General features: G+C 41.9%; 1 protein-coding gene across 2 annotated transcripts; it reads right to left on the bottom strand.

Moving 5' to 3' along the window:
* Positions 1–446: 446 nt before the first annotated feature.
* On the bottom strand, positions 447–22,886 carry LOC126396247 (E3 SUMO-protein ligase ZBED1-like). 2 transcript variants are annotated; one of them, XM_050054183.1, is made up of 2 exons: positions 21,082–22,886; positions 447–738 (listed from the first exon to the last, which is right to left on the bottom strand). In XM_050054183.1, exons 1-2 carry the CDS (start codon positions 22,543–22,545, stop codon positions 619–621), a joined length of 1,584 nt encoding a protein of 527 aa, XP_049910140.1. In that variant the 5' UTR covers positions 22,546–22,886; the 3' UTR covers positions 447–618. The 2 variants fall into 2 exon arrangements, with proteins under 2 accessions (XP_049910140.1, XP_049910139.1); XM_050054182.1 differs by lacking the exon at positions 447–738 and adding an exon at positions 19,504–20,102.
* Between the last annotated feature and the right edge of the window lie 339 nt (positions 22,887–23,225).

Below are 23,225 nucleotides of genomic sequence, written 5' to 3'. Positions count from 1 at the left end.
TACCTTTGCTTCCCGGGCTGCTCCCTCAGAGTAGTCCTGTACAGCTGTGTGCTGATCACTATCATCTTCTGAGATGCCACAGACTGTGTAACCAATAAAGGCCCATTTATGCTCCCTTTACGTACGAAAATGTATATGTCCGTTTCAAATGATGTTACCGTCACTGCCCACATGCTTCCATGCGTCCTTTACGTTGGCATGGATGTTAACCAATATATCCACCAGGGGGCAGCCCAGAGTCAAAAGTTTATGACAACAACAAACTCAAAAACAAACATGGCGACTGTGGAGGAGATATTGATAATATACCTCTTGCATAAGAGGAGCGGGAGACCCGAGTTTCGGGGGTATGTGCAGGGCCAGGAGTGCAGGCAAAATTAGGAAAAATCTGTCTCCCTCTTTTATTTTATTTTCAGCGTTTAAGGCGAAAAAGTTCCGCCATTGTTATTTCTTCTTCGTGTCTCACTAGAGCTACGTATCGGGTAGTGACAGCAACACTGCCCCCACGGTTTCCGGTGGTACTGCTCCGTTTGGCCCGTATCCGTAAGCTTTATGGAAATGTGCAAAAATACGGACGAAATGAACGCGAGAAGGCTCCGTACGTATCCGGATCCGTATTTAACGTTGAGCATAAATGGGCCTTAAGACGGTTTGTGGAGGGTCTGTTTGGGATCCTGCATCCTGGAATCTGGCTGTAGTGGAGAGGTGTTGGGCACCAGGGCCCTGCTGTGATGTACTCTAAAAGACAAAGGAAAATTAAGTTCTTAAACTGATATTGCACCAAATAAGAAACAGTCAGCATTAGGGATGGGTATTGTTAAGATTTTATCGATACTGCTACTTTTTTTTATTGCTACTCTTATCGGTTCTTTTTCATTTCTAAATAATTGCTTTTTAGTAAATATATAAATTTAAAAAGAATAAATTCAGATCAGGATAACTGAATATTTTGAATATAACTAAATGTTTCCAGAGCAGTAACAGTACTGTCCCAGAACAGTAATTTTTACAACAGCAATGTCACCATATAAATGATTTCCCTGACATCACAATACTGAGTGAAGTGTAGTTTCAGCAGTCACTACAAGTCATTCCTCCTATTCTCTGTCGTCCAGTCCCCCTGTCCTCTGTCCTTCTGCCTCTCTGCTGATGTGATTCACTGTGTGCAGGTAACATTAGTGCTAGTAGAGAGAGGACGGGCTGTTTGTCTCAGCCAGCAGCTTAGTTTAAAAGTATCTGCCTAATTTTAAGATAAGTATCAAACTAAGTTAGTCTACATACAGACAGCTGTCATTTGAGCAATTCACTATTAGCCAAACTGCAGTCCTTGTGTAAGACATAACGTTCGTGTGGAGACTGTGGACGGAGCATATTAAAATATTGCTGTCTACATGTTTATGCTTGCTGAACACATGTATTGATAAAGTATTGGCTTCTTAGTCCTTAAGGTTTCATTGCAGTTATAGTAACTGGTGTAGCTGCCGTCAACTCAAGTAATTTTTAAGTTATCTTTACTCTGTTCACCGATTACCATGTCGTGTAGGTATGTGTGTGTGTATGTGGAGCAGTTCAGCCCCAGCACAGAGCACAGATGAGAGGCTGCAGGATGATAATGAATTAAACCAAAATGTGTAAAAGTACCGATAAAAGAACCAATATCATCAGAGCTTATCACGGTCTTTGATAAGTTTGCCCGGGGCCAATTTAGTACTGGGTTTGGGTACCTATCCCTAGTCAACATCTGACACGCTAAACAGTTTTGTCACCTCCCTGTAAAATCAGCAGACCAAACATACGTATTCAAACATGTAACACACACACAAAATCCTTTCATCACATAAATACCTCCCCATCTGTGTAACTCAGATTAACTACAGTGTTTCGTAACGACTAGTCCATACCCATTGGTAGCTTTGTCACCTTCTACCTATGCCAATCCTCAATGTCTATGTGCAGTTTCACATAGATTGACCACGTCAGTGAGTAGAAAAACGTGGACAGACAGAATGATTGACTGACAGAATGACACACAGTTTCCGTGATTATGTACAGCATACCATACCATGACTTAGTCGTACCAAAAATTAGAAAAAAAAACAAACATTTGGCCACAGGGGGAGCTACAGCGATCGGTCGAATTTTAGCCATTTTTAAGCATTTTTCTGTTGTTATAGCGCCACCCAGTTGCCAATTAGAGTTAAATTTCTCCAGTCACCTTGAGGCATTCTGTTCTACATATCTACCAAGTTTAGTAAAAATCAGTATGGCGGTTAGGCCTAGATAAGAAATTAGCTCTCTAGCNATTTTAGCCATTTTTAAGCATTTTTCTGTTGTTATAGCGCCACCCAGTTGCCAATTAAATTTCTCCAGTCACCTTGAGGTGTTCTGTTCTACATATCTACCAAGTTTAGTAAAAATCGATATGGCGGTTAGGCCTAGATAAGAAATTAGCTGTGCAAAGTTTCATGTCTCTACAACATACGGGGCATGAGATATGCCCATTCAAAGTTTGCAATTTCAATCAGTTGCTATGGCGCCCCCTTTGGCCAATTGATGTAATATTGCTTCATTCGCATCCTCCCATGACCCTCTACCACTGTGCCAAATTTTGATTGGATTGACCAAGTCAGTGAGGAGAAAAACGTGGAACAGACACACAAACTCTTACTTCCAGCCCAGGTCTGACTGTTGCGGCACTGTCGGCTAATTGCTCGAGCTAGCGGCACTTAGCTGCTCAGATCGGGCATCACACATGGAAATGTAGAAACTTTTGTCAATATGGACATGCTGCACATTGATAGCTCAGTTAGATTCTCCACAATTTAATTGTTAAATTCATCTTACTGAGACTAACAGTTTAACTTATTGTACGCCGGGTAGCAAAAGCATTTCAAAACAGTAAGGGCCTGTCCTAATACCCACAGAAATACCCACTTGCACTTGGTTGTGCGCGTTCACATTTTGGCTACAATTCAAAACAGAATTGAGATAGTGGAAGTGGTTTCCAACACTTAAAACCCGCCCTAGATTACAAGGTAGCCCCGACCCACACTTTCAACGAAGTGGAAGTGGAAATTTCCCAGAACACCTCACTCATCAAAAGCAGATATAGGCTACAATTTGTTACTGTAAGATTGGAATGTAGGCTATACAAACAACAGATGGTTGGACAAGGGTAAACTCATCAGCAACTCGGTTGAACACAGCGTCAAAATATTTAAACAAATCAACTTCCCCGAACAAAGTCGATCAGAACTAGAAGACGTCGTAGGTGGCTCCTGTTTTCAGCATTTCTTCAGAATAAACATAGCACACGCCACAGGTAACACAAGCGCTGGAGCCGGCATTTTCAAACCTGAATGACTACCAGTATCTCGCGTCGGTACTATGCATGACGTATGCACGTCGGCCACGCCGATTTGCATGAAGTGGTGTCTCATTTCATAGGGAAAGATCTCTACCCTAATATTTCTCACTTCCCTCATCAAGGGTTATCTTGCAAATGAGGGCACTCAATACCAAGTGGAAGATTTAAGGGGTAGAAATGGGATTGGGCCAAACATTGGTTAGCCAGTTAGCCAAGACCTGCAGCTATAATGCTGTGTAAAACACAAAAGAAAAGGGAGAAAGCATAAAAGGTCCTCTTCAAAAGCCGATTCACAATCAAATTCAGAGGTCAGCCATGCATTTTGACAAATAAATGCAGGTCTTAATTTGACCCCAGGTCTGACTGCTGGCCTGCTGTCAGCTAATCACTTGGGGTCTGCCCATCGGTCCGACAGCCCATTATTTGGACAACCCATTGTTCCGACCATATTAAACCCATTGTTCTGAAGTCCCGTTGTTCCAAAATCATCATGATGCCCTGTGGTTAAGGTCTGGTTAGGTTTAGGCACAAAAACCACTTGGTTAGGGTTAGGAAAAGATCATGGTGTGGGTTAAAATGAAAAAGAAAGTGGCAAACACATAAGCCATGAGCCTGCTTTGCCTCAAGCCTTTCCCAGCTGACCCAGAGCCGGTCGTGGTGCACCACCATGGCAGAAATATGCCCGCCGGGAGCCGTTCAGCACCGCGGAGAGCTCCCCACACAACCCTGACCCCAGAGTTAATAACAGGAGGTTATGGTGTTTCACTCTCTCCTCTCTATGACACTTGTATCTCGACCAGTAGCCTACTTTTGTTGCGTTGCTGATCCTCTATGGTACACAAATACAGTATAGCCTAGTATAATCACATATCAGAACAACGGGACATCGGACTAATGGGATGTCGGACCAATGGGCTGTCGGACCAATGACATGGAGCCAATAACTTGAGATAGCAGCAGTCAGCTGCTTAGCTCGGGCCTGACACAGAAATGTTGAAACTTTTGTCAATATGGACATGCTGCACATCTAAGCTCTGTTAGATTCTCCAAAATTCAGTCATCAAATTCATCTTACTGACACCACCCAGCTGGCAGTGTAACTTACTGTTAGCTGAGTAGCAAAAGCATTTTAAAACAGTAACTTTGGGTAGCCAGTTAGCTGAGGCCTACAGCTAAACACTGGATGTACAGTCTAATGTTAGCTCCTACAGCCATCTACTCCACACGTCAACACTCAGTAGCAGCTTCCTAGTTTGTTTTTACACAACAAATTCACAACTCATAAAGCATACTTACAGCAGAGTTGCCAACTTTGGTGAGATTTTACCTTGTGATGTAATATCTGCTTGTGCTTGCGTGGTCATGAACATACGTGGATACGGCGGCACTTTTTTTTTTTTTTTTTTTTTAACCTTAAAATTACCATATCTATGGGCCTAAGCCCCACATACGTCCATAGACGCTCAATATTTGTTTTACGGCACAGATCAAGGTCAATTTCATCAATCTGATGGTAGTACTGATCATCTGCTTAAAAAATCCAGTAATATGTCCTGTTGTGACAAAAAAGAAATATTTCAAGGGGGGCTCGGAGTGTTCTCCCCAGAGAAAATTTTGAAGATTCACGCGGCAAAATCCTATTTTCATGCAATATCATACGGAAATAGATAATAGACAAGTGCATTATATTAGCCTACCTCATCATGTTCTTGTGTAGTAGGGCACCTATTAGAACTACTCTCTTCTTCTTGCCTCGTTTTTTTCTTAAAGAAATTCAGCAGACTCATCTACCAAAGAGTTTATTTCATCATAAGTGTGTTTTAGTTATCCAGGCTGGGCACATGGTTTCATAACACAGTTGAATGTAAATTCATCAGCAATTTGCTTACCTTGGTACAATTCTGACCAGCAATGTATCGACGACAGGTGACTTCCGCGCTATTTACTTTGTAAGCCAATAGGCAACCAGTGTAGGAGACTAGGGGAAGGACGAAGTAGCATGAAGTTCAGGGTAGCCCCACAAGACCTACGCATAATTTCTAAGAATAGTATCTGGTCCGGTCAAGCCACACAATGGTCTGTGACGTAAAAAAAAAAAAAAAAAAAAAAAAAGGACTCGGCGACGATGGAATACAGAATACAGACCAAATGAGTCAAACAGAAAGTCAGGCGCAGAAAAGACAAGAGTATCCGGTCCATTTTCAAAATAAAACACCCATGAAAACCCCGGATTGTATTTCACATCGTTACATCAACATGACGTCAAAGTGGAACGTCAAAGTTCCCAGTGGACATTGACGTCCCGCACAGGACGGAGCAAGTCCGCGCCACGGCCGAATCGTGCAAGCGACAGATCCAGTGGACATCCGGTGTGAGATTTCTTAAATGGGCGTGAGAGAGTGACATTGATGGTGAAAGAGTGACAGTCACACCGTGAGAGTTGGCAACCCTGTGTTACAGGTTGTGATCCCAGATCTCCAGATTTGTCCAACAGAGTGAACTACCCCGTCTTTCAGCAGTAACTGCTGTGAAACTCCAGCTGTAAACTGTTGGCAGTTTGTGAAGCAGTCCTCAGGAGAATGGAGGGAACACAATAAAATGTACGGGTTGTATTGTGGAGGAATTGCATCGAAAATAAATTCCAACCACTTCTTCTTTGTTCCTTCTTCCTTCGGCAGTCTCAAACAAGTCTAGACATGGCATCTCCTCAACAGCTTCTCAACAGTTCAAACTCTGCAGCCTCTCTCTTCTGGCTCTGCTCAGAACAGGTGTGTTTGGGGGTGCAGCTCAGTGGCCTGCAGGCGGGCACTGTGTGCATAGCTAATTTGTTACATTTTTAGCCAATAATGTCGCGGAAATAAAGGCAGGAAATTCAAACGAGCCATTTCTGCCAGCTGAAGAGCTGTGTGTCTGTGGGGAGAGAGAGCTCCCTTTAGCCTGGACTTTTTTTTTCTACTTAGCAGATCTTATAGAGGCAGAAAAATGCTATATAACACACTAAAGAAGAGGGAAAACCCCAAAAAGCACAATAGTCTCGATGAAATCTGTGAAACGCAGATCATCAGTAATAGGATTAGGAATTCAGATAATTTTATCAAAATTAACTAAAAGAGGATACGAAGACAAATCTTCTACACCTTCCACATCTTCTACAATACACATATACAGTAGAATTTAATATGGAAATAGCCCTTGGGTACAAGGCGTATGTTACACATAAAACACCTTCTCATCAAAGTGTTTCACACAGTGCCACTTGTGGTCGAAAACTCTATCCTATCTTTGAGCCAGTCTTTATGCTGACCAAGCTAAAAAGCAACATGCAAATGATGGAAAACAACATGATATTATGGGATAGTACAATGACTGACAGAAAACTAGAAAAAGAGAGACATTCAGGAAAAGAAAGAGGGAACTTTGGCAGCAGGTACTAAAAAGGATAAAACAAGACAGTTTATGGTGTGTACTGACGTGGAAGAACTTTGAATACAAATGTAGAATTAAAATGATAAATTCACTTACACTGAACAGTGCAAAGCGATCACAATGTTTCACTTGGCGTGTCGGCCAATTTAATTTGATATCCTGATTCTACAGGGTTTCCTCTGCCTCATTAAATTTCAACTTTTCTATCAGTTGTGAAAAGACTCAGTGGACAATAACAATAGTCTTTATTTTTCATGCAAGTCTCCTCTAATTCTAAAGTCTTTACATGGTGTTTGAGCAGTTCTTTGTGATAGAAAAGAAGGTAACGTGTCTGGCATTAACACACTTGTAGTTGAAAAATGGATTTTTTTGTAGGCTCTTAGGTAGGAGGATTACTTCTTATTCTGATTCATATCTTGCTCTGCCAGACCAGCCCTTTCTCATTTCCAACTTGTCAAATACCACTGCTTGTGATCACAGAGTTAGATACAGACAGACAGAGGCACCTTTCACAGCAGCAAGAAACACACCGGGTGGCGGCAGTTGTTGATGCAGCAGGAGGGGTGGTGGATGGGTCAAACATGCTCCAGAGTTTTATGCGGGAGCCCGCTATTCATTTCCTGTGTGAAACCAAAAGTCAGTGGAGTTATTTTAATAACAAGGTAGTGTGCTAGTATGTGTAGCATGTGGTGAGGTATGTCATGACATTAGCCAAACTGTTCTTTTTCTAAACCTAACCACATGCTTTTGTTGCCTTAACCAAAGAAAAACATAAAAAAGGGTGTCATTTTCTGTAACCACTAATCCTGTTAGGGGTCGCAGGGGGTGCTTGTACCTAGTGTGTCATATTTTGATGTTTTGGTCGGCTGACAAAGCGGCAGTATTTGGCTAGTTGGGATGAAAATGCGTTGGCCAGACCTATCCCCACTACATTCTAAAATTGATTTAAAAATAACTGTAGGTCGTCTGCCATTGTTTACAATTAATATGGTCATGGCTGGCCATAACTGTACTAAAGTGTTGTAGAGGAATTGTAGCACATGACTTAGCACTAGCCTCGTGCATCTTTCAAGGTTTCATATGTGATTTGTTACCTTTCTATTATTTTTACATAGCTTGTTTGGTTTGGTCATCAAAAAGACTGACACAAAGACAGGATGAAGTTTTTGACTACTAGTGGCGCTGTGTTTTGCTGAGAATGGCTGTGTACTGTCTGTATTATGTGCTCCCTTAGTACTTGCATGATAATTCACATACAGACAACTATGACAGACTACAGCAGGCGTTGTGTGTGCTGACGTGGTGGTACTGTGTCAAATTAAAAAAAGGACATGAAGAAGACCACAAGCCAATAAACAATGCATGTTTCCAAACATTCAAAAAAAAGCTTTGCAAATGTTTTGTTAGGTAGGAAATGCATTAAACATGCTTCTTTAAATGCATTTTGGTGACAAATATACTGTCAGTTTGTTTACATGACATCAGAGAAAGTTGATTTATTGTATTAGTCCCACTAAAACCCGACTGAAATATTAAATTATTAAATCATTAAAGTATTAAATGAAATTTTTCAAAGTTGGACTAACACACCCTGGTAATGTGATTGGGAGTCAAATTACTCATGCATGTATAAAGTCTATTGGACCCAAACTGTCCGAGATGCTCTGCACATGCTCCACAGCATGCTTTGACCCAGAAGTCTAATAGCATTATTTTGTCTTCTCCTGGTCATGTGCTTGCAGGTGAATTTTCTAAGTTGCTCTCAGGTCACCACTATGTCTCACCTGTCTGTAAGACTAACCGTTTTTTGAAATCTTTTATTCCCTCTGCTATTCATCTCTTAAATTCTTTATAATGATTTTTTTTCCTTTTACAACATGTATTCCTCAGCATTCTATTTATTCTATTTATTCATGTATCTTATCTTCTGTATCCTATTGTGTGTACTGTGTCTGTATAATGTATGCAAGCTATCTGTATTAAATGGTACCAGTTTGCTAGCTAGCCCTAGCTAACTTGTTTGTTGATTGTTTGGTGTGTGATGTAATTGGTCAACCGGAAAAAGGTCCAGTACTAAAAGGCTGAAAGGGAACATATTGCCTGTTATCATTGCGTCAGTAGTAGTCTGATAAATAGATTCCCCTCCCGTGCTTGTATACTAGGACAAGGACAGTAGTCTAATTAAATGCCTTAGTAGAGCTTTAAAAGTAGCTCCACTTAACTTAAGAAGATATTTAAAAATGTTAATTTACTAATACATTGGTGAAATGCATTAAATAACTATGAAACTGACACCCTTTTATCCTCATTCATTAATTATAATTTTTTGTGTCCCAGTTTTTATTTTACAGAAGTTGCACATATTTTCAGTAGCTAACTGGTTAATTGGTAGCCTGTTAATTCTTTTTTATATAAGTATTTCACCAAAGTTGCCAGTGGGCAAATTGTTACACATAGTACTGTCTGTTGAGTATATATGAAAAGAAACCTTATGCATGTGTCTATCTTTCTGCTGTACTGAACAGGAACTGAACCATGACTCCTAAACTGTACTGTTACTGTTACTGTTTTTATTTTTTTATTAATTTCATTGTGGAAACAATACTTCTTAAAAGAAGACTTTGGCATTTTTCATTCTGGAATCTTTTTTCCTGTGTACATTAAATTGGTCTAACAGACTGATGTGAACTACAATTTATTTAGGTATTGAGTGAGCAGGCAGGATGGGCTGCAAAGGAAGCACACAAGGCAAAAGAAGGCTGTCACTGTATGTTCATTAAAAGCGGTTATTTTCACCACAGACAGGCTCAGATTGTTACACTAAGTGTCTCTTTACCTTTCACTTGATCCGGTCTGTTTGGATTTGCCTCGTAAAGCAGAAATCTCTTTCTGAAATATCACGAGATGTCACTTGTTGCAGTCAGTGGAGATTTGGTGGAGATTTGGAGAGAGCTTAATAACTGGATTAGTTTATAGAAAATGTATTTTAGCGTTGTCTATACGTTTTTTAATATCATGGATGATTATTGACCTGATTTCGACAATGTGGAGGATATGTAGCCTATACGGATGAACAGTGGATGAGGAGAGAGAGAGAAAAAGGCAGCAGTGGTTTTTATTTTACTGTTCTTGCTACTTCTTGTTACTACACTATCCCCTCTGCTGCTGTAACACTACAAATTTCTGTGGGAATAACAGATGATTATCTTATAAGAAAAGGCAGTGTATAGGGGCTTGTACAGTAACTTACATAACCGTCTTCATTCATAGCCAGTAGGTATCTCCTTGATGTATGGGAAGAGCAATAAAAATATATTATAGGTTGTATAATATTGAAACATAAATATATTTTATATATATTATAGATTTGTTATAATCAGTGTTGAATCAATTGATACTGTGCGCCTCCTTTTGATTAATTAATTAATTGTTTTTGTCGTTATCCTGCCATGCTTTCATGCGTAATATTATACAATGTAAACATAATACCTCCACTTAACTGCAGCAGGTAAACACACTTGGAAGAGGAGTTTACTTTGAGAAAATAAGCTCTGGATTTCTTCTCCTCTTTGACAGGTAGTAGTCATCCTAGTGGTCACTGCAGACCTGCAGGTCTGCATGGGCAGTGTATAGACAGGAATGTTAGGATCCATTTGTACCATAACTAGCCTAAAGGTTAGCACATCCTTATCCAACAAAGTCTATGAAAGCTGCTCGAAGTGTAAATCCTCATTTTGTCAGTACAGTTTCTAAATGTGCAAACACGTATCTGTCTTTACAAAATAGGCTTTTTTCCTTTGTGGACATGAGGTCACAGCACCCACAGGAGCACCATCAGTCTTCCAGCTTAATGGCCTTGAAGCTGGTTCACCCTCTGCTGCCTTTTTCTCCTCTCTCTTTGTCCACTCTTCATTGGTATACTCTGGCACACATAAATACAGGCTGCAGTCCAATTCAAAGCCTCATCCACATGATTGAGATCAGGTAAATAGTCATCCATGACACTGAATATCTTTTAGATAACACTAAATTACATTTACTGTAAACTAATCTAGTTATTATACTCTCTCCAGATCTCACACACATTTCCATTTCCACTGTTGTTTTTCTGCAACAAGTGACATCACGTGACATCTTGTGATATTTCAGAAGGAGATTTCTGCTTAAGGAGACAATAACAAACAGAAGTGAAAAGTAAAGAGACACTTTTGCCACTTATATTAACAATCTGAGCCTTTCTGTGGTTAACATCACCACTTTGTAATGGACACAGTGACAGTGTTCAATTGCCCTGTGTGCTTCCGTTGCAGCCCTCCCTGCGACTGGAGGCCGCTGCCCGCTCACTCGATACTGGACCAGTTAAAAAAAATGTTGTTCACATCAGTCTCTTTGACCAATGTAAACAAGGAAATATGTAGCAAAGACATTGAATAGAATAAGTGTCGTCATTGAAATGTAATTTTTCAGTTGAAACACTTATTGAAAATTCAAAAACACAAAAGCAGCATTCATTACAGTGCAGACCTGCTCCAACCTCTCGGGAGTATAAAAGTGCCCATCATATTTAGTTTGTATTTAGCAATAGGTCATGACTTACGTTTAACCCATTCAACCCAAATTTTTCCCAGACATTAAAATATCCAAATCATGTTTCACTGGTAACCCTTTGACATAATCGAGAATAATTTTTCAAGGAAATTTTGAAGAAGTAGATTAAAAAGTGTGTTTTATGACTGGTCACAACTGTGACTGGTGGGATAATGTGTTGTATTGTCAATTAAAGGTGCTGAAAGTGCTTTTTTGGGGGGGTAAAATAAGGGTGAAGTGGCTCTATATTCAGATTTTATAATCAATACGGATTGGTTTGCCTTTTATGAATTGCTTGCATCCATGGCGGCCGTAATATCGTATCATGCTTTCATATACTGACAGCCTGACTTTTTACGACTTGTTGAGCTCGGTGAAGATGGGCCTAACCTTGAAAAGTGGGTCCTCAGTGATCTTTAGCCCCTTTTACACTCCCAGATTTTCCGCGAATGTTGGGCTGTTTTGCCGGCAAGCTGCGAGCGTTTAGACACACAGAGGCGGAGTTGATCCGAGGCGCCCAATTTTCCGTCTCGGAGGGTAGTCATATTGGCGGAACACTTTAAGTTTAAACAGACCGAGGCGGCCTTCTGCAATGGGAGGGGCTGTTGAAGACTTGTGGGAGGAGCTGTTGATGACGCCGCACGTGTGAGCCACTGGAGGTGGATAAACAGGAAACAGCTGACAGCAGGAATTAGCGAGCAGCTAGTAGCAAGAGGGAAACACAAACCTGACAGAAACTGTAAAGACGAGCAACTGGGGAGACAAAGAACTGTGCGCCCTCCTTGCACTCGCAGACAAAGAGGCCATTAACCGTCAGATGACGGGGACGTTAAAGAACGGGCCAATTTACGAGAGAATCGCCGTCTGACTACCACAGCCTGACTACCGCCGCCTGACTAGCTGCGGCTTCCCTCCCACGTCACCGCTTAGATCACACGCTGAGCTACACATTTTGTTATTTGCTCACGCCCCCCATTGCCCCGAAAAAGGCGCATTCTGTATAAACAAAAGTCGGTAGACGGCAATTTTCCGCCCTCCCCGATTTTGTTTTTATACTGCCAGTGCTGAAAAAAGACTGATTGGGCTTTCCTGCAAATTTGCACAATTCCTGTCTAAAAAGGGCTTTTGTGCTGTCAACAAAATGTAGTGAGGCCATTATTTCATCAAATCGATTTCTCTGCATTGCATTTGAAATGCTTTCATTATGTACATTGCTGTCAAGTGACCAGTGCATACAAACGTAATAGCAGCTGCCTACTACAACTACTAACTATTACATTTGCAGAAAATTATTACATATGTGGGAAGGTGAAAATCTAAACTGTAATAACTTCCCACAAATGTAATATGAGACTGAATAATGATCTTTGTGGTTGTTGTTGTTTGTTTGTTTACTTATACACCTGCCAATAGTGATGCGTGTGTTGACAAGCAACCCGCAGGTCGGGTGGGGCAGGTCAGAAAGTGACAGAGCAGTGTTCTGAGTAAGTTAGAAATAACTTACAGAAACACATATATATACTGCAGAGAAATCCATATTAACAAGAGGCAGAATAAAATAAAATAAATCCAATTAAACGACATATTTGCTGCCACAGAGTAATTCTGTGAACTGACAAGGAATGACCAGCGTGTGTGTGTGTGTGTGTGTGTGTGTGTATGTGTGTGTTTCTGTAAGTTATTTCTAACTTACTCAGAACGCTGCTCTGTCACTTTCTGACCCGCCCCACCCGACCTGCGGGTTGCTTGTCAACAAACGCATCACTATTGGCAGGTGTATAAGTAAACAAACAACAACCACAAAGATCATTATTCAGTCTCATATTACATTTGTGGGAAGTTATTACAGTTTAGATTTTCACCTTCCCACATATGTAATAATTTCCTGCAAATGCAATAGTTATTACATTTGCGGAAAATTGTGTGTTACGTTTGTAGTAGGCAGCTGCTATTACGTTTGTGGGAAATTTATTACATTTGCAGGATTATTACATTCAAAGCTGCAGATTTGTATTACGTTTGTGGTTTATTACGTTTGTGGGCTGTTTACGTTTGCGGGTGTAACATACGTCTTCTTGGAACAGTATAGCCAGATTCCAGAAGGATCCCATAGAATGTAAAGAGCTTGTCCATACTCATATCCAGTTGCTTGGCCTTGGTCTAAGTGGCTTAGAGGTTGGACATTTCAACAGTGATATCTCTAAGGGAGGTCATAATCAATGTTGTTCCTGTCATCATCTGTCCCCATAAGTTCAGCATGTGCATTCAACATCCTGGCTGGATGGATACTGGCAAATGGCCTATCTCCCCCTCATAGTCCGTATCTGACGCATCACCATCACAATCATTGGGGATGGCATCTTTCTCATTTTGAGGGCTATGTTGCATGCCTTGTCTGGGCCATCACCACATCCAACATATCAAGAACTTCACTCAAAGTGAATCTAAAAGAATGAAAAAAGTAGAAAGTTAGGTACAACACCAGTTTTGTCTGGATAGAAGTATATGTGCACCTAGATACAACGTTCTATCCCACCAGTCACTATTGTGACCGTTAACATTTTGAGTAGTTCTGCAAACACACCAAACAAATTTGAGTAATTGCAAATGCATTTATCGTTACTAGGCACCGTACAGATCATGTATACCAAAAATCATTGTCCTATGTTTATTTTAACATACTTTACTAACCTTTTCTTTGGGAGCTTTGAGGCAGCCATCCTCTTCTCAAGGTACAACCAGGAAGTAAACAGCTCTGGTCATGTGAAAAGTTACTCTCAACATGTGACACTGCACACATTTCAACTAAGCATTGTGTAATTTCAGTATTTACTGACAATGCATCGAAAAATCACTCAGTAACATTTTTAGAGAGTCACTATTGTGACCAGTGGGATGAAATGGGTTTATTGAATATTGTGTATTTGGCCAAAGGTTGAGAGTACAGCAAATGTCAAGCCAATCTCATCATTAGTTATAAAAATATGTTGGTCAAAGACAAACAAATGGATGGACAGATGTAATCACACGACCTCCTTGGAGACAGTGGATCTCAATTCATGTCATTATCACATAAAGTACAGCACAGATTGCACATAGGGAAGATAGAATGGAAAGAAAAGATAGAGAATATGACTCACTCTCTTTTGTGTGTGTCTTTTAAACTCAGTATGTCCCCTTTTCTCTCTGCTTGCTTTACAAGCCAGAATTACCACTTCCAGGGTGTGAGAGCTATAAAGAGACGGGTGAATGTAAATGCAACCAGGATAATGGGGGTGTGATGGGCAGTGCTGAACATTTTACTGCCTGTTAGTACCTGTTACATGTTGCTTTTATTCATTTATCCCCCTACTTTATAGGGAGGGACACTTAAATGGGGATACTGCTTGATTTAAAACTGCCTAGCATAATAGTGTTGCTACTGTCCAAATCTGAGAGTGTGAACAACTCTCTCCCCAAGGACTCTGACTTAAGAGCCATACTGAAATACACTTTCTCCACGGAATGTAAAAAGCGACATATCTTTTTAGAAAAGGGCTGTTTTTGTCATTCAACACAATGGGTGTTTAACATTTTACTGTATAACGAAATTCTATTCTTTGTATTTTACTGCTAATTTACTATAATGACACAACACTCCCAAAAATAACCTATTGCACTGTCACTTTATATGTAAAGATGATACATTATCAAAGGAATTGTAGCTGTGCTCTATCCAGCTCTGAATTTGAATTTCTCACATTATATTCCTGCAGCCAATATTCAAGGCTGCGAATAATTTTTAGTGTGTTTTCTGATAAATGGATTCATGTTTATGTAATATGAATGGAAATATGCTACAGTGGAGAAGGTCTTAGTGTTTTGGTTTGCTACATACAAGAGAATAACCCACGGCCATATCTTTTGGCACACATCTCTTAGAACCTCTACTGTGATTTAAAATTTAATGCAGGACTAAAATGTAATCTGTATATTGTACCTGAATAAGTAGACTGATGTTGTCTGGAGAACCTTGTTATTTAGACATCACTGTAAGCACCTGTGGCTCCAGGGGCGGGCGAGAGGGCCCTGAATGTTTTCCGTAAAGGTCTGATGGTTTACTGTTCATTTTTTGGCATTTTTATATTAAAGATCATACTGCCAAAGGAACCAATGTCTTTTGTTTTTCCAGAATAGAAAAAGAACCCCTCTCCCTTCCCTGTGAAGTCTTTTTGCTCTGCCCCTGTCAAAGATACTGGGAGCGCAAGCTGGGAGAGTTTCCAGTGGCCAACTTTTATGTCCTGACAGCCAGGCCACCAAAATCAAGCAAGTAAAGTAAACAGAACAGTTGGCGGCACAGTTGTGTACCTGCACACTGTATGTCTACATGACTGTGCAGACCAATTATAAAACATAAACACGACGTGAGAAAGCAAGTCCTGTAACACGTACCCCATGTCTGTGGTAATGATAATACTGAAGAGCTGAAGTTGCTGGTGGCCGCAGCATAGTTCAAAAACCTGTCTATCTGACCCTCCACCCTTTCCTGGATCCCAAACAATAGTCCTTTTTATGCTGGGTTCACACTAAATGCAGAAGCGCCCTGATCTGTTAATTGTTGGGCAGCTGCCCACCGGCAGCCACCTGGCCATTCACACCAGAAGCACATTTCTTCATGCTGATCAGCAAGCAATTCTGCCTTTGCTCTGTTTAAATCACATCTGTCCGTGTGTGTCTGACTGTGTGTGCATGATTGCGTGTGTGTGTAAGTATGTGTGACACAACCACAAAAACAAATGTGGAAGCATGGAATGTAAGTTCTATCATTCAACATAGTCAGATCATTTAAATCATATACTATTTATATTGTTTACAACACATTTTCAGTGTGTTTTCTTGCCAGATTCACTCTCTGCTCACAGAAAAAATAGACCAGACGCTGAAACTATCATTGCAGATCATGAGCCAGCCAGGGTGCTTGTCACCACACTACGCTGTGCAGCATCATGTTGCTTCGCTTCCAGTGTGAACAACCCAACTGGTTAACGTGAGCGCTGAAAGCAAGCAGGCAGCGTTTCCATGTCCAAGAGACATAAGATTAAGAAGCACAAGGGGAAAACACTGGAATCTCTCAATAATACATAGTATACTGAGTGTCCAGAAGTGTACCACATAGCTGGCAGAACAATCTGGCACTGCATGGCTGGTGGTTTCTTAAGCTGAAAGTAGATGAGGCAATTGCACACAGCTGTTGAGGTCCACCAGGTGCCCGATGACAATGCTGCACCCACAAGACACCCACATACACCCACATGCGCACACACACACACACACACACACACACACTCACTCAGGGGAAACAGGGAGAGCACAGGAAAACAACAGGGGTCACAGCCTAAGCCATGACACCAGCGTTACACAACAAATGCACTGCAGGGCCACTTACGAAGTCCCTCCTCTGTGCCACCATTGCATTTTAACACAGAACCAAACAACGGTGGCATCATACCACTCCAGTGTGTGATTTTAGACAGCATGCCAGCATTGAGGAAGCAAAAGAGGCGTGATGGGTGTGATGTGTAACAAAACATCTTTAGTCTCTTGTGTGACATATAATAGACACTTTGGCAGCACTTTATAAACAATAAAAATGGCATTAAAAATGGAAATAACAATTATTTACCATCCCTGTTATATGGCAACTGATCTCGTCTTCTGCTGGGAGTGTAAGGGCCGTAATATACTTGCTGCAAACAACGCAAATGCAACTGCATCATGGCTGCCACACGTGATCTGCGTTCGTTTGACGCATCCAACGCACATCTCAACACGAGGTACTGCAATACGTGCGCGAGATGCAATATTTGTATAACCGCTAGAGGTGCTGGTGCGAATGCACACAGTGACCCAACCGGATGATCAGACCAGACCCTTCTTCTTCTTCTCATGAGATTCTTCACGATTTCCACGTTATATTTCTGTTGTCTGCCCCAAGTGGTGACCGCCAGTATTGTGCATTTTGGCTGCATAGTGCTGCGTACACAATGTGCCGTGTTGTGTACGCGTACGTTCGATCAAGCAGCAAGTATATTACGGCCCTAAGGAGCTCCCAGACCTCACTGTTTTTTTTCCAATTTGCAGACATTTTCAGCTGTTCTTCTTCTTTGAGTTAGCTGCTTACTGCTAGCAGCTGCCTTTTTAAATTTCCTGTGATGGGTCCCATGCATAACACGCCGTAGAAATGTCACACCCACACTATGATCCTGTCCTGCTGGCTGTCCTGTGTATATTAATATTGTTTTGGCATTGTTTCTATCTCTGATGCTGGATAAAAGTGAAACAACTCTGTCCCCCCATTTCACTATTGCATTTTATACAGAACTGTGAGGCAGCATAATGGTGTGAAATTCCCACCTTGAAGAAGCAGTGTAAAATGGGCTAATGGGTGTCACACAAAGCTACTGTCCTGAACTTTGTTACTGGATGTCAGAGATTCAAAGGAGTGCCTTACACATAGTATACCGTTTGTTTATGCTGCAGCAGCTAAACAATCATTTATTGGCTCTTATTTCAAATACATAGTGGCTGGAATATTTCATATTTCAACTATATTGAAATTGCCATTTTTTTTTTAGATCTACAATTATTACAGGTTGCCCAACAACAGCAATTCTGTCCTCCACAGGCTCCAACCTCGCATGCATTTGCCCACTGAAATTTGCATAAATATAGTCAGCCTTTTAGGACTTACCTAACTAAATGTGTGCAGATCCCACGGTATATAAGTGCATACCCCGTCTGCTATCTGTTTTCTCTTCAGTAAACTACAGTTTTGCACACTGCTCTGCTCTCTGTATTGAAGGAGTCGGTGCTTTGGGAACCTAGTCAATGCATGTCGTGTCCGAAGCAGTGCGCCACCACAGAACTTCAGGATTACTGCGTAGTGCCTTAGTGCAGACCACGCAGAGAGTGGTGTTTAGTCTAGTCTGCGAGGCCTGAGCCGAGTCAAGATCGATGATGTTGAGACCCCAGCTCCAATGACTAACTCTCCTCTGCTGCCTCTGGTCATCCCCATAGAGACAACAGTTTAATTTGTGTCTGGTACATCAGCGTCCCACAGGAGTCCACCGCTGACACCTGTGCCCCAGGACTTCCACCTGGTGATGTCCATTGCAGCAGGCCATGTGTGGCTCCACCTCTTGACTAGTTATAAACTAGAGGTTGACTGATGGAGCTTATGATGCATTATGAATACCTAAACTCACCTATGCACACATCAACAGTCAACTGTAGTAATGACTCTTAGTGTGCTATAATAGTCTATGTAGTATTATAAGTTATCACTGTATGTAAGTGAAGTACATAACAATGCATCAATAATAATTCATGCCTCACCATACCATTTCATTGTTGGTGGTAAGTAAAGTGTGTAGAGGAACAGCCTCTCGGGACTTCCCTTGAACCAGTATTATCAATGAACAAGACCCACCAGACAACCGGGGGGTCAAATGTTTAGGACTCACCCCTGTATCACCCCAACTGGACAAACGCTTCTTTCAGCCATCCTTAGGCCAAAAGGAGGTAAAAAGTCACTTGGGATCCCTCAAGTTTCAGATGCCATCTTTAAGTATCCAGTATCCAGCCTTACCTGTGTGACAGAACTGAAATGTCTGTTGGATGTGAAATTATACATTTTATCCATATTATGTGTTTGAAGTGTAGAAATATAATTGGGGTTCATTAATCAACTTGTTTGCATGAATATGTGCTTCCTCATTTTGTTTTGTTTGTCGCAACTATAGGTTGTTTTCAATTGTATTCATTTTAATTGGATGTTAAGCACCATTTTGACCATCATGAGAAGAGTATGTGCCTATCGCGCATAACATGTCAAAGTATATGTCAAAGATATACATATATGTATATATATATACCGTATATACATATATATATATATATATATATATATAGATATATATATATACTAGGGATGGGACGATACACTTAAACTCACAATATGATGCACCTCGATATGCCAGGGTCACAATACGATACGTCACAATACGATATCAAAAAAGATGAAAAAATATTACTGCGTAATTACAACTTATTTATTTTTGTTTCAGTTGCACACAAACAGGGAAACACAAGGCCTAACAGTTCAAACACAAATAAGAACACTCCCTTAGTGCTCTATCCCTAGGTTAACTTATCCCAGCCTCTCTTAGTTTTTCTGAAGAAGAACCAGTCGTAGGCCAGGGCCATGACCTAACATATCAACATGTTCTGGTGTAATCAGTGATCTTTGAGCAGACACAATGTCTCCTGCGGTGGAAAAGACACGCTCACTCAGGACTGAAGTAGCAGGAATGCAAAGATAGGCTTTGGCAAGGGGGGCAAATATGGGGTAAGCATATGCATTCACTTTCCACCACTCAAGTGGGCTACTGTTGAGTGGGATAGGAATCCCACTTCTGTAGGAGAGTATCTCCATTTCAATCCCTCTGCTGGACTGCACTGTCTCAAGAGTAGTGTAGGAGTCCCCAAGGAGATCCTCTAGCGCTGTCTTCTTTGACGGGGGAGGCTGTGTCACGTCCTGCATCTGCCTTTCTCCTTCTACTGGCTCTTCTTGGCTCTGCTCTGCTCCCTGTGCTGTCTCAATCATGACCACGGCCTGCTCTGCTGCTGCCCCTGGTGTTGAAGCACTGGCCCTAGTTGTCTCTCTTTCATCAGTGTCACTGGTCTAAAAAATAAAATAGAAAAACTAGCTCAAACATTTCTGTCTTTCAATCCCTTTCTTTTTATCCCCCTCTCTCTGACACCTCACACAGACACACACACACACACACAGACTCACTCTCTCTCTCTCTCTCTCTCTCACACACACACACACACAGACACACACACAGACTCTCTCTCTCTCTCTCTCTCTCTCTCTCTCTATCACACAGACACAGACACACACACAGACTCACTCTCTTTCTCTCACTCCCTCTCCCTGACACACAGACACACACACAGACTCTCTCTCTCTCTCTCTCTCTCTCTCTCTCACACAGACACAGACACACACACACAGACTCACTCTGTCTCTCTCACACAGACACAGACACACACACAGACTCATTCTCTTTCTCTCACTCCCTCTCCCTCACACACAGACACACACAGACTTACTCTCTCTCTCTCTCTCTCTCTCACACAGACACAGACACACACACAGACTCACTCTGTCTCTCTCACACAGACACAGACACACACACAGACTCATTCTCTTTCTCTCACTCCCTCTCCCTCACACACAGACACACACAGACTTACTCTCTCTCTCTCTCTCTCTCTCACACAGACACAGACACACACACAGACTCACTCTGTCTCTCTCACACAGACACAGACACACACACACACTCATTCTCTTTCTCTCACTCCCTCTCCCTCACACACAGACACACACACAGACTTACTCTCTCTCTCTCTCACACACACAGACACACACACAGACTCACTCTCTCTCTCACTCCCTCTCCCTCACACACAGACACACACACAGACACTCTCTCTCTCTCTCGCTCTCTCTCTCATTCACTCAGATCGACTAAAAAAAAAAAAAACAATCAATATGAGAAATAAGTTTCCAGGCTGTAGCCTAAGCCTACACATACACAGTTACACACACGCACAGCACACCTCCATTTTTTTCTCAATGAAAGTTAGTCTACCTGGTTGCGTTGCAAATGAAGTCCTGCAGCTTTCTGACTTATCCGGGCATAGACAGACTCGCGTTGTTCATCATTCAGATGGGACAAGCTTCGGAATCGCGGGTCAAGCGCTGTGCACTCCTGCAGCATATCATGACAGTCCCCGGAGTACCTGTCCGAGATGTCGAGTAGGATTGCACTTTTCATGTTGGCGATGGTCTGGGAGTCATTTTCGTCTGGTGACATGCTTTGCTCGATCATGTACTTCAGTGGCAATATAAGTGAAACAGTGGGCTCTTTTTCATCACAGACAACAGTTGTGGCCGTCTTCAGTGGCTTGAGCAGTTTCACTATATCTTCTGCGTCTGATACATCAGTGGAACACAGGGTGTCGATTTCTCTCGCATTCTTTCGGATTTCTGGGCTGCTCAGGGCTGCTGCGACAGCAGCCTGTTGCTCGAGGTAGCGCACAAGCATTTCGTACGTGCTGTTCCACCTGGTCTGGACATCGGTGATCAGCTTATGCCGGGGCAGCTCCTGCTGGGTTTGCTTGCTGGCCAGGACAGCGGTTGCTGTGGTACTCTTGTGAAAGAATGTAGTTACTCTTCGCACACGGCCAAGTAGGCGCGCGACGCGGGCTACAGCCAAGCCTCGCTTACTCGCCAGATTCACAACGTGCGCCAAGCACTTGATGTGAGGGTGGAGGCCGCTCTCTCTCACTGCAATGTCCATATTGCTTGCGTTGTCCGTGACACAAGCGATGGTGGTATGTGGCCTCGTTAGCTCCCACTCTCCCACTGCCTTTCTCAACACGTCAGCTATGTTAACTCCAGTATGACTTTCACTTAGCTCACGAGTTTGCAACACAAAGCTTTTACTCTCCCATTTCTCGTTGATGACTTGTGCCGTTATGGTGATGTAACTTTGTGTGGCACGCGAGGTCCAGCCATCAGTGGTCAGGGCGATGCAGTCGGCATTTTTGAGACAGTCTTTCACGCTTTGTTTGGTTTCATTGTAAATTTCCGGGATTACCTTCTCTGAAAAATGTCCTCGGCATGGCATCTTAAACTTGGGCTCCAGCACCTTGAAAATCTGGATGAATTTCCTGTTCTCTACGATGTTAAATGGAGCCATATAGTCAGCTATGAACTCGCCAATGAGCCTGGTTATCTGTTTTGCACGCGGACTTGACGGGGGTAGAGCCAGTGTCAGTGCTTGTTTCATGGTCAGCTGTCCCTTCGGTAACGTTTTCTCTGGGGCCGTCTTCACATTTTTATGGTGACGTTGAAGGTGGTGGTTCATGTTCGTTGTGTTGGAGGTGGTGTACAGAACGATGACTTTGCATAGCTTACACACAGTGTTAGTCTTGTCAGTTACTCCATTGCCATCTTTGTCTCTTTTAATCGGAAAGCCAAAATACTGCCACACAAATGACCTGTATCCCGTCGGAGGAGCATCCTCAATTTCGATCTCATTCGACTCCATTGTTCGGCGGTTTGAGGGCTAACCAAGGAAGTTGGTGCTAATGTTAGCTTGCCGTTTGAACAGTGTCGTTGTCGCAGCATGCACTGTGACCTGGCTGTGACTGCACAGTTCCCCGGATGTAATTTTTTCGTTTGGTTTTCGCACTGCTTGACCACCAGATGGTGCTGCCAGCCTGCCACCATAGACTGTATGCCTGCCACACACACACTAAATGATTTATATACTTCACAAATCATGTGGCAGTGCCATCTAGTCTTCATTTCGCGATCCATTTTTTTGAAATTCGATGCATTTCGTCACATTTTGTATCGCGATATTTCGTCAAACGATATTTCGTCCCATCCCTAATATATACGGTATAATAAGAAGCATTAAGTTTCTTTTGAAATAAAGTAATCAGCCTGTTTTACAACTAAGAAGACCGCCTTATCAGATCCACCCACTTTGGCCGGTTAAAAACATGTGCAATCTGCTGCGCTCACTCCCTTCTCTCTAGTGTGTGTCTCTTCCTTTTCCTTCTCTTGTCTCACTCGTTCGTGCTCTTCTTATTATTTTTTTGGTTTCTTCTTTTTCGTATCTTAGCCTCTTTCATATTTACGTTTTAGTTAGGCTTTTATTAGACTCACAAGTCAGTCTTTAGATGCTTTGCTTAACTAAAGACTGATGACTTTCTCCCTGAT

This window comes from Epinephelus moara, chromosome 10, assembly GCF_006386435.1.
Source record: "Epinephelus moara isolate mb chromosome 10, YSFRI_EMoa_1.0, whole genome shotgun sequence".
NCBI lineage: Eukaryota > Metazoa > Chordata > Actinopteri > Perciformes > Serranidae > Epinephelus > Epinephelus moara.
The sequence above is the reverse complement of the archived record's forward strand: the minus strand, read 5'-3'. Positions and strand labels throughout refer to the sequence as shown.